The sequence below is a fragment of the Amblyomma maculatum genome, chromosome 9 (genome assembly GCF_055883805.1).
Source record: "Amblyomma maculatum isolate TAMU_Amacu chromosome 9, ASM5588380v1, whole genome shotgun sequence".
Taxonomy (NCBI): Eukaryota; Metazoa; Arthropoda; class Arachnida; order Ixodida; family Ixodidae; genus Amblyomma; species Amblyomma maculatum.
In genome coordinates this window covers 103,315,308-103,328,012 of record NC_139352.1, presented here as the reverse complement: position 1 = coordinate 103,328,012, position 12,705 = coordinate 103,315,308, and the positions used below count along the sequence as shown (strand labels likewise).

Here is a 12,705-nt window from a genome sequence, read left to right as displayed (position 1 = left end):
CTAGTTGTTGAACAAAAGGCGAGAACAATAAGCATTTACTAAATTAAAATATTGTATAGGTGGAGTTTAAATTCAAAGATACATAAACCAAAGTGAATGTGAAACTTGAGAAAAGGTTCTCAATTCATACGGTTTAAAAATTCTGCACTGCTGGCGCAAGGATAATGAAGAAACACTTATGATATACATAAATGGCTGCACTTTGCGTGACGCCAGTGTTTCTTCACAGACCGCGTCTCTCTCTCCTCTTCTTTTTCTTTCTTCTCTATTTTTTATTCGGTCCGCACGAGGCAGTGGAGGTGGCTCAGCTACAGAGCCAGTAGCAGGCCCGTGCATTTTCTTTTCCTTCTCCCTACAGGCACAGCAACCGCGTCTCTCTCTGCAGCATTTTCTAAGCGTATAAGAATAAGCCAACTACCCCGACAAGTTTTGTTCAAATATGATTCCAGATATGTCAGTCATACAACGAGTGAAACCGAGGCGTAGCAACCTATTGCTTCGGAGTTTCGTATAATACGACTTCTTGTGTAGACTTTGAACAGGGGATACAGCCGATACCGATGTGATAAGAGAAGCTAGGCGATATTTTTCGCCATACGAGTAGCCTGCAACCAGTGTGTGTAAACCCTCCGTGTTTTATCTCAAGAGTACAACTGAAGACCACATACATACTTCTGTAGGAAAGCCAGATTAGAATGATTTCCATGCGGACATTGTCGTCCTGCGAATACGTTTTTTTTTTGTAGTTGTTTTGTAGTTACCTGCGTGCCAGAATGCATTGCAGAGATTGAGCGGTACCAGCCAATCCGCTTTATATACTGACATACTGAATTTTGTATTGGCGGGTATCGATCGGTTACTTATTTGTTTAATTTCATATAGGGTTCAATGAAAGTTCATCTGCTTATGAAATGGGTAATAAAAATTAGAAACAGTCATTGAAGACGTCAGTCCAGTTAAAATGCACTACAGAACGCATACGGCGTCATTGTAGACAATGAGGCTACCAAGGCAAGGAGACGAGATTCAAATGCGGAACATATAGAGTTCCTTTTTTTTTTTCCACACGTAGTGCCGTAATTTCGTAACAATGTCTTTGAAGCCCTCCCGTAGCGGGCATAGCTAGCAATTCAACTAAAGTATGTGAGGCGAGGCACTACCGAACAAGGAAGCTGTATGGGTTCCAATGTGTCACTCCACATAAACTGACGAGGTCAGTGACTCTATACCTTCTCTTCAACTTGTGCCTGATCATGCCTGATCAGGCAATTTTTCGTCGTATTCTTAACATGTCCAGTAGATTAGGACAATAGTCGCATAAATACGCCACTCTGTCTCACGTCATATTCTGCGTTTTCAAAATTTGAATTGTGAAAAAAGATAACCCGCGTGGGTTACGAAATGTCATTTGGACTCATTGATGTGGCCAGTGAGTGTTTATCCTTTCTTTTATTTAAGTTTGGAGAATGCCGAGCATCTGTACTGACATCTCGACGCCGTTGATTTGCATACCAACTGCTTTTTTTTTTTTTCAACTGCTTAGATTTAGTCATTTTAATTCTTGTGAGAGATACGACAGTGCGCTCTGTGCACGTGGATTGCACAGCAAGGCGGATAGTTTGTACGTGATAGAGCTCAGTAGTTACGAAAATAGTAACTAAGAATAAGTAATGAACCTTTTATTTTTTATTTTAGTGGCCAGCATTGTATAAGGAAAATCAAGGCCGTCAATAGAAAAGCTGAGTGTAGTTTTTAATTTACATTACAGGCAGTGCAGTTCGAATAATTTAACGTTGGCGTTATCCAACTTAAAGCTGGCTTCCCGCAATACACGATTTTCGAAATGGCGTCGCTTCGTCTATTTTATGACGCAGAAGTCGGGAGCATTGTTTAGGCGACAATTCCACGTCCAGCCACGCGGCTTTAAAAATGTACAGTGCCGGAAGCCAGCGTAATGCCCGCCTTGCTGTACAATCTTCCTGCACAGATGACAGTGACGTACCTGTCGCAGAGTTTAAAATAGCAATCAATAAACAGAAAAAAAGACGGTATGCTTGCATTCCGTCTGGAAAGGGTTTGTCGCAAAGGGCGTGTGTTTAAGCGTGTGTGTTTCAAGTAGGCGGAATGAAAAAAATTACCAGTTTTATGAATTGTTAACGATATTTATCCGATTAAAATCGGATCGAACGCGCAGGATTTATTTAAATCTCTGTCTGTATTAGCTGCGATACCCTGCGTATAGTTTTCGTACGCGGATTTCGCGGCGAACTGAGCAAACTGAATGGCGTACTGTAGCATTGCACTGAAAATTGAAGCTGAAGTAAGCATGCAATAAGCTTTATTGTGGTGACTTGTTCAGTAAGTAAGAATCGAAATGTTTGTGCACGACGGTTATTCAATGAAGTTGCTACAGTAAATCACAGGACAGCACTTGCCCTTATCGTCGAAGTATTTCTGTCGCAGTTTTAACAGTGTAATGCCTGGTATATTAGCGATACAGGTCAGGCATGATAATATGAGTAATTTTAATTTATGTTGGCAGACCGGTGTTGCTAACTTATGTGAAGAACTGTTCTGCGAAGTGTTTAATAAAGCACACAGAAGGTACAAATGTCAGCTATCAGACATGCTGGTCACGCTCAATAATAAATAGATGCAAAACCTAGCATGTTCGAAATTTTGCACTAAAAAAAATAAAATTAGTTCAGTAGCTCGCGACTGTAATATTTTCTCGATATATCGATGAATTTCGCCATTCCACAGTTAAGAGATGATGATGTAGTTTTGAAATCGTCGAAGTTTCTGTTATTCCTCCAGCGCGTTTAATTACCAATAATTACAAGCAACTTTAGCGGAATGCTGGCTTTGTAAGAAAAGGGACAAGAATTTCACGGAATTTTAATTGCAAGTAAACATGATTTTAAGATTCCTTATAAATTTTCCGAGGTAAGCGATAAAATACGTGTTGCCAAGTAAGAAGTGTTTAATAAAAGGGCCATTTAACGCGGCTGTGTCAAAGGCCCTGTTCTGCAATAAATCCAACGTCAGCATTGTAAGCGTTGTACAGGGTCAGTCACACTTAGCGGGAAAATGGCTCCGCGTGGCTGCCCACGTACGAAACGCTACTGCGTCCAAACCGATAGCAAACTGATCGAAGCGGCAGACAACACGTAGCACCATATCAGTATACAAAGTAATTTGTGATCGCCGTTTGGGAGTGAGTGGAGCTGTAGCCTATTCTCGGATGGCCTGGATAAGAATTGTTGCGATATTGTCGCAGTTTTCCTGCGAAGAGCACAATTGTTTGTTTCCTGTTTTGTTGCTTACAATATCCTTTAAGCGAGAGCAACCAGCTTGCCATTATTACGCCGTAACTTACTAACAAGACAACTTGGGCATCTCAGTGGCCTTCCTCTAAAATGCGAGTCCAAAATTTGAAATCAGGCTCTCTAAGTTGTTTGTGCTTCGGAGCTGTGTTGAAAAATAAAAAAAACCGTTATTACAAACAAATCTACTCCACCTTGACAAATCCCCTCAGCATTAGCTACTTCATTTATTGTACGTCGGCAAATTACTTTTATTTTATTTATTTATTTAAATACCCTAAGGACCCAACTGGGCATTACATAGGGGGGGGGGGGGGGCAGGGGGGGTGCATATAAAAAAATGGTTACATAAAATGCACATGGGTTCATGTCATGCATAATACAAATACAGGAAAAACAATAATGAAAGAACAGTGTGGGTTAAAAGATTAGCTCAATATTGTACATTGTTGGCATAGTAAAGTAGGCCAAAAACCAAAAAATATGTACATGTATAAGGCCGGCAAGGGTACAAAGCCAGCAAATTCAAACAGACTGCAGTGCTGGGCTAGATTCAAGAAATGTTAGTAACGATGAGCGGAAAGATGATGTCTCGTTAACTGCGTGGTTATGTGATTAAGCCAATTAAGTACCGCTATGCCGTACGAAGTGTTCAAATAGATGCGCTGGAAGGGGCGCAACCGTGTAGCTCCGAGCTGATTGCTATCATAGAGTGCCAAAATAGGCATCATAATGGTTCCCTTTGCGGGCATTCGTGTCGGGCCTCGGTAAAATGAAGCAATTAGGTGCACACGGTCCCACAGCCTACAGACCCTCGAAATAATGATCACCTTGTGTGTTCCGGAAACGGTCGCGTCACTCCCTCGAAGGATATCGCCACTTTGTACATTCGAGGTGGGATGAACTCCCGTCCGATGGATTTTATGATGAGCATGTCCTTGCCGCGCAGGCGCTCGAACACTTTAAATGTGAAGTTCTGGCCCGTCAGGTCCTGCACAAGTTTCGAAGAGTTGTAGGAAGAGAGTGAGGAGTTTGGGCTTAAAGTGAACATTAAAAAGATAAAGATCATGGCGTCTTGCCCTATCAAGTCCTGAAGCATCAATGGACAAGAAGTGGAAGCTGTGACAGATTTTCTCTTTTTGGGCTCCAAGATTACTTCGGAAGGAGACTGCCGCCATGAAATTAGGAGACGCCTGCTTCTGGGAAAGAGAGCCATGGCTAGCCTTGACCGCCTAGTAAAGAGCAGAGACATTAGTCTGCCAACCAAAATCCGTATAACTCGTGATGTATGGATGCGAGAGTTGGACTGTGAAGAAGGCTTACCGCCGAAGAATTGATGCGTTTGAATTGTGGTGCTGGCGGAGAATCTTGAGAGTTCCTTGGATGGCCAGAAGATCAAATCACTCGATATTGTTGACCATAAACCCTGACTGCTCTGTCGGGAGAATTTAAATGCATTACAAAGCATGGACCTCAAGCAGCAACCTAGAGAAGGCCTGAAAGACAATTTGAAGCTGCATGGGAAAACGCATGACGGGCATGTCCGATCGGCTGCGATGCTACATCAAAACGCTACCCCATTGACCTGCTTTCTCTGCGGTTCCAAAGAGCACAAAACGCAGAGCTGTGACGCCGCAAAAACTTTGGAAGAGAAGAAACAACTTCTGCGGTCGTCCGGCCGATGTTTCAAGTGCACGAAATTTGGACATCAGTCACGAGCATGCCGCGTAAGCATCCAGTGCGTGTGACCCATCGTACACCGTACACAATGTGTGACCCATCGTACACCGGAAACAGACCGCCTGAACCCAACCGAACTGTGACGAACGCTCAAGTAAGCCTCGAAGCTACAACAACGGAAAACGGATCTACACCCAAAAGAACCGTTTTACTGCAGACCGCAACTGCGTTATGTGGTGGAGAGACTTGTAAGGCTCAGGCACGAGTTCTGTTCGACGGAGGAAGTCAGCGCTCTTACATCACTGCTGACACCTCGCGGAAACTGGGATGCACGCTTCTCGGGCATGAAAGGTTGACCATCGGTGTGTTCGGAGGCCGCCAAGAGGAACGAGAGTTCCGAAAAGTACGAGTTACCCTAAAGACGAAGCGCGGAGGCGAACGGGAAATCGATGCGCTAGAAACGAATATAGTTTGCGATCAACCGATTCCCTCACCACCAAAAGGGGTGCTGAAGCGACTAAAGTCCCTTGGTTACGAACCGGCCGACTTCCTAGACGACAACGGGACAGAACGTATTGAGCTGCTAATCGGATCTGACCACATATGGGACCTCACGACAGGTAGATCGGTCAGATTAGGAAACCGACTGAGGGCAGTGGAAACATCAGCGGGCTGGACTATTCAAGGACCCATTGAGGACGATGTCGAGCAAACTCACTGCTTCCAAACTGTGGTGCTAAGAACGTCCGTAATCGAGAGGCAGACGACAGATTTCCTAACCAAATTCTGGGATTTGGAATCAATTGGAGTGAATGAGATAGGGGAAAACGACAAAACGTGTCAAGTTTTGGAATTCGAGGACAACATCCAGCGAGCCGGCAACCGATGTGAGGCTGCGTTGTCTCGGAAATCTGAGATTTTGATCGAGGATAACCGAGAAATTGCACCGAAGCGCTTCAATCAGCTGGCGAACCGATTCAGAAGGGCTCCTGATCTTATCGAAGAGCACGAGACGGCTATCAGGCAATACGGAATTCTGGACATGACAGAACGAGTAGAAGACGAGGCCAACCGTAACCTCTGTGTTTGTCACATGCCTCATAAAGCTGTCATCCACGATTCCAGAAAACTGAGAGTTGTATTTGACGCTTCTTCCAATGCCAACAATGCAAAACGTCTTGATGACAACCTGGAAACCGGACCGAACTTAACGGCAGACTACGACGGGCTTTTGCTTGATTTCCGCAAATATCGAGTTGAGTTTGTCGCGGACGGAGTCAATGACTCTCTGCAAATTGGAATGCGAGAGCAAGACAGAGACGCTGTGCGATTTTTTTGTTTTCAAGGGACCCCTCAGTCCGGTACTTCGTTGCCTTCCATTGAGACGTGGCGCATCAAGTATATATTACCGTCGGGAACCACCGAATGATCGTTTCTGCTCTCTGCTAACGTTAAGCACCACCTGAAGGCTTGCGAGGGAGAGTTTCCCCACACACAGAGCCCGCTGCAACAAAGCCTTTATATGTACGACCTGCTAACGGGTGCAGATGACGAAGAGGAGGCTGTGAAGCTCTACAACGAAGCCAACGCGATCTTTCACACTGCCTCGATGGAGTTGCACAAGTGGTCATCGAACAACGAAAGGCTGTACCGACAAATGACTTCGTCATTTCGGGGGGGAATGTGTCGGGGACAAAGAACGGAGAAAGGCCACAACCGAAGGGCGTGTCAGGAGACGGCGGTTTCGTCCCCCTGATCGCCGGCCGAGCGGCCACTCGCGGGTGTGTGTGTTTGTGTGCGCGCGCGCGTGTGTGTGTGTATGTGTGTACGCGGCCCCTCAAAAATCTGAATTTGTACACATACGCCCCTCACCAAAGTGTACGGCCAAAATTGAGCTCTTTTTAGAGACAGGATCAATTCCTGAACGCACAGAAGTCCGGGTACTGGGGCTCTTTATTCATCAACATAGACGGTCGGACACTACCTTGGCGAAACTCCGTAAGGTGGGGGACCAGGTGGGCCGCATGGTCCGCCGGGTTTCTAACAAACGTGGGGGGTTGCGGTGCAAAGACGCCTTGCGGCTGGCGCATGCATTCGTGACCAGTCGAATCTTGTATTCGACTCCTTACCTCCACCTTCGGAAACAAGACGAGGATGCACTCGAAGTCGTCCTGCACAAAATTTTTAAGAGAGCCCTCGATCTCCCCGTGAACACCTCCAACCAGCGTCTACTGGGCCTGGGCATGGTGAATACGTTCCGGGAAATCCGAGAGGCTCACTTAACCAACCAATACACACGTCTTTCTAAGACACTGTCGGGTCGCCGCCTCCTTGCCCGGCTACACATCCAACATACCACCCTTATGGAAGATCGTGTACGCCTCCCTTTCGAGTGGAGATACGCCCTCCACGTACGCCCTCTTCCTAAAAACATGACACGTGAAGACCACAATGGCCGGCGCCTGGCGCGGGCGGAAGCCCTGGGCCGCCATTATGGGTCGAAACCCGGCATTTACTACGTGGACGCCTCCGGCCCCCACCATGGGGGATGGTACACGGCCGCAGTGGTCCACCAGTCTAAAACGGTTAACGGGCTTACATTTCGCGCCCATGACATAACCCACGCGGAGGAGGTCGCCATTGCGCTGGCAGCTACCCACACTGATTCTAAAACAATTATCTCCGACTCGCGAGGGGCCTGTCGGAACGTCGAGCAAGGCTGGGCGCCATACCTAGCCTACCGACTACTTCAAAATTGCACCTACACCGGGGACCCCGCTTACCGGAAAATAGTATGGGCTCCTGCTCATATGGGTCTCGAGGGGAATGAGGCAGCCGACGCCGCCGCCCGCGCGCTCTCTTTCCGGGCTTCCCATCTCGACCCCCTAGATCAGGATTTCGGATTCGAACCCGCGTATTCTTTTAAAGACATTGTTCTTTATTATCAATCTTGTCATAGCCTTTACCCTCGCCCATGTAAAGGTCTATCTAAGACGGAGGAGCGGCTTCTACTCCGTCTTTATACCAACACTCTGCTGTGCCCGGCAGCACTAAAACATTTTAATCCCTCCTTCACGGGCAGTTGTCCGCACTGTGCGGAGAAGTCTTCGGACATCTACCACATGGTGTGGGCTTGCCCATCCAACCCAGCTATTCCTCCTCACCCCAACCCCACTCGGGAGGACTGGGAGGCGACCCTGCTCGGCTGCTATGACCTGCAGGCCCAAAAGGCCTTGGTCGAGCGCGCCCGGGCAGCGGCCGACGCCACTGGGGTCCCGTACTAGGGACCCCACCCAGTATCTGTAAGGGCTGGATGTTCATAGATCCGGCCGATGCATACATCTACCCCTTTTTGATTCAATAAACGTTTGTCACCACCACCACCACCGCAGTGCCTTTTCGGAAATGGCACGGCTGCTCCTTGCCACTGCCGGCCAGTCGACCAACGGCTCGTCGCCCCGCAAAGCGTCCCGATCCACTGGCGGCGCCGAGGACACAGCCGGGGCCATAATCCGCCTTTTGCGCGAGTTTTCTGCGCATGCGCGAAGCCCCAGCGGCGACTGATGGAAGCACATTGAGAGGCGTCGACGGCGCTTCTCGTCGCCGCACTCATAGCCAACGCACGGGGGCTGGAGGCGCGGTACGTTCACAGCCTCGGTAAAACGATGCCAACCACCTGTGCCGCTTACGGCTGCCACTCTCGAGACGTGCCGGGATGCAAGACGCGTTTTGTTAGGTTTCCTTCGGCGAGCCGCGTCCTGCAACGGCGTGAAGCTTGGATTAGGGCAACCAAGCGTCAAGACGTGAATGGGCGACCTTGGCAGCCGACTGCGTGCTCTCGACTGTGCGAAAAACACTTCGTTACAGGTATGTATGCATCTAAAGGAAATGTGCATGATGAAAAGTATCTACCGGAGTTTGCACCAAGCCTGTAACCCACCAGTGATAGCCGCAATGAGCATTTGTTCGGCACGTCTGATGGCGATGTATTTTGTCGTTTGTTTTATTTATGTGCGAAGGGGCCGGGTAGCGCAGATATCACAGGTGGCTGTGTGCGCTAGACCGTAATATTTAGCATGTTTTATCGCGACTGCCGCCTGACTAAAAAGAAGAAAAAAAGGTTGTTTGTTGTGATGCACCGCCGTTAGCGAGCCGAGTGGTTGAGCTGGTCATGAGGCTCGCGAACGGCAGTGCATTAAAACGCCGTATTTTTTTTTTCTTGTTAGTGAGGTGGCAGTCACGATAAAACATGCTAAATATTACGGCCTAGCGCACACAGCCGCCTGTAATATCTAAGCTACCTAGCCCTTTCGCACATAAAGATAAGAAGGGACAAAATACATCGCCTTCAGGCCCCGGTGCAACTGAAGCGATCACGCACCGAAGAAATCGTCATTGCAGCTATCACTGGTGCGCTACAGCCTGGGTGAAAACTCCAGTAGGTACTTTTCATCATGCCTATTTCGCTTAGATGCATACATACCTGCAGTATCTGTGTGTTTTCCGCTCGGAGAATATGACGCACTTGACACTTGCACGACGCACAGTATATTTTTTTTTAATTAAAGGCTCGCCTTCGTGCACGCCAAAGCATCCGGACTTTGTTCCTTTAATGTACACAATCAGATGCACTTCGTTAGGGAGCTTGATAATCGTCGTCTTCTTCCAACCGTTTGCAACGGCAAGGAAACCGCCCGGCACAATAAATGAGTCTCCTGGAGGGTTCATGCTCGTTCACTTGCAGAGTGGATCGCTCTGGACGTAGAACAGGGTTGGTTCCTGACCGAGATGCGCATCCGATATGTAGGAGATTCACATGTGTCACCAAGTTGTTGATTCCGCAGAAATCGCGGCGGAGGCAGAAATGAACGTTGGAGATCCTTTCACAACAGAATGACCATTCTCTGCGCACCGAGAACCTTTTCACCACTGCGACCACATCCGTTCTGACTCCTGAGGCCAGAAACCGGCTACAGCTCTGAATCATCCATTGCCAGAAAAATGCAGCGCGTTTCCTGCAGGTGTGCATTCCGGCCGGGACAATGCCCTTTTCACGGGGTGTGTATATGTGACTCTCTGCCGATCTTCGTGGATGAAATCCTATAGCTGCACGGTTGTAGATGACGCGAGGAGGAAGCGACGCCCATTGCACCATGCCGGCGCCGCGGTGACCGCGTTGTGCTCGGTAACTCAAGACACCCCGCGCATATGCGCCGCTCAAAGTCACAGGAGACGATTGCACCTAGCTCTGCAGCATCAACAAACCCCTGGCTGCTTTGCCCTTTGAGATCCCTCTCTCTCTCTCTGCCCCCACGCTCTCCTGTCTGCCGAAAACCTGCACGCTGAGAGCGTCTCATTCTGTCACGTCGAACACGGCCCGCGGTACACGCTCTTACAATACGAAGATAGTATATGCGTACGTGCGTTATGAGTGGATTGTGAAAACGCTCTACCTTCCCCCATACTGCGTGAACATGATATGCTGCAATCACTGTCACTACTTTCCGCTCCGAGGCCAAAAAAGGGGGGAAGCTTTCGCTTTCTACCAGCGTTGGCGTGGCCATTTCGTATGGTGCGCTTTCGCGTCGTCTGCTACACTGCCGCTCAATGTGTTTCCCGCCCGCTCCCGCATGATGGCGCCACATCCTCGCGCAAAAGGCGGATTCACGAAACTCGGCGGGCCTGCACCACATGTCAGCAGAAGAGGTTCTTGGAAACCTAGCGGACACAGCGATGGGCCTAACAAGACGCGGACGCCCGCCTGCCCTGAAATTCGAGCTTACGAGGGGGCTGCGGACCAGCACCGGGGACGCGAGGAGGATTCCTCTGTTATCGACACCGCCGAACGAGCGTCGCGACTGCCAGGCTCCAAGGGCCCACGCAAGCGTGGGGCCCCCCTAAAGAAAAAGGAAAGAAGGGAAGGCCTGGAGAGAGGAATACGGCCAACCGTCGTCAAAAGACAGTGGCTTGCAAGACGCCGAACGAAACGGTCGTCAGTTTGAATTTGTGTAAAGTTTCTTTCGTATGTAGCCATTAAATCAGTTTGTTAAGTTTCACCGGAGTTTTATTCTGTGACCAAATTATCTCAACGCAGACACGACGACCACAACGATTAATATACGTCTGACATGCTCATTGGAGGGTCAAATTCTAAAGTTAAAGCTCAGCTACTTTGGTTATCTGATGAGAAGAGAGGAGTCGCTGGAGAAAGATTTGATGTTGGGAAAGGTTGAGGGTCGCCGGAGAAGGGGTAGCAGCGAACGCGATGGTTAGATGGCATCCTCGAGGCGCTGCAGATGAAGTTACGTGATGTTAGGAAGATAGTGAGAGACCGGAAAGCGTGGCGTGACATGGTCCTATAGGGTCACGAAGAGTCGGACACGACTGAACTAAACTGAACTGTGGACGCATCACCATCATCCATCCATATACATCAACTGCAACACAAATGTCTGTGCCACGTGTCTGAAATCAACCGAGGAAGCCGGCTACTATCTTCATCTAATCTACCCGTATGATTTCTTGCCACCCACAATCGCGTTCGTATCTCTAGGAACTGTGCGCAATTGAATATTGTAGACGCAAGGTAACGTGACATGCCATTGCGGAAAACAGTGCATGTAGTTTGCGCATTGAATGAATTGTCAGTCATGGATATCAGCTTTTCAAATCCTTACGTACTAATATGTTTCAGGACATCAAGGCGTAATACCACTTCAACTGCTCACAGATAGCTACCAAGGAGAGTGCGCAATTGTAATGATCGTGCTGCTTTGTGAATAGTTATTTTTAACTGAACGGGGGGGGGGGGGGGGGGGGGGGAGGGGGTATAGGAGCCAGTACCTGGACATTGACTGCTGTGATGGCCAGGCTCGGGGCAGCGTGCAGCAGGAGGTAGGTGGTGTTCCTGCGGCAGATAAGCTTGATGGTGACATTCCCCGTGAAGGACACTCTGGTGGCGTTGATCGAAAGCTTGTACATGTCAGGCTCAAGGTCATGCGGGAGCATGTCGGGAATAAAGGCGTCCGGCTCGAACCTGTGCGTGGTTGCAGGGGTTGTTGCAGTCTTGCCTCGCTACGCAGTCACCAGCCTACTTTGCGGCGATGAGAAGGCTTCATGGCCGCTAAGCCGTGAACCACTAGATTTTGACGGTAAAACGCGAATACCTTTAACTGTTCACAGGCTTACGGTAGAACAAAAGTTGCTGAACTTATTAAAATGAATTTTCCTCGAGAAAAGTTTACATTCGATGAGTACAAACACAGTTCTGTTTTGCTTCTGTCGCCATGGTGTGCCCTCTGTGTTATGCTTATCAGTTCATGAAATTGACTGATGCCGGCAGCTTATTGCCCATCTCTTGGTTTCCTGAGCCAGCGCTGGGGGCTCTAAGGTGCAGTACTGACCGCGTTTCCTTTAAGCAGATGCCTACCGTGTCTCGCACCTCAGGCCAACGCTGATTTGACCGTTGCTGCAGCAGTGCAACGGGTGCTAACGCCCAAGATTGTTTTATTAGCGACGCATCCTTTTCCTCTTCTAAGATGTCTTCATTGAGGAATGCTTATTCAGGCCTTTAATTTAGATATTATGATATCGTGAATAATATATTAACATAATCAAGCATTGCAACGTAGTTGGGCATCTACAATGGATACGGAAAGAGGCTGGTAGCATTACGTTTAATGACATATTTGGATTGTCG

General features: G+C 48.4%; 2 protein-coding genes across 2 annotated transcripts in view; one reads left to right on the top strand and one right to left on the bottom strand.

The window, feature by feature from the left end:
• The window catches only part of LOC146180075 (uncharacterized), a 348,140-nt gene that overhangs the window by 178,968 nt on the left and 156,467 nt on the right, over positions 1 to 12,705 (top strand). The gene's annotated exons all lie outside the window — the stretch shown is intronic.
• Positions 1 to 12,705, bottom strand: part of LOC146180078 (thyrotropin-releasing hormone-degrading ectoenzyme-like) — a 46,890-nt gene that overhangs the window by 32,993 nt on the left and 1,192 nt on the right. The window contains exons 2-3 of the mRNA XM_084579932.1: positions 11,850 to 12,042; positions 4,157 to 4,317 (exon numbers count right to left, since the gene is read on the bottom strand). Of these exons, the coding sequence (XP_084436058.1) occupies positions 4,157 to 4,317; positions 11,850 to 12,042 (354 nt within the window). The remainder of the gene's footprint in view (positions 1 to 4,156; positions 4,318 to 11,849; positions 12,043 to 12,705) is intronic.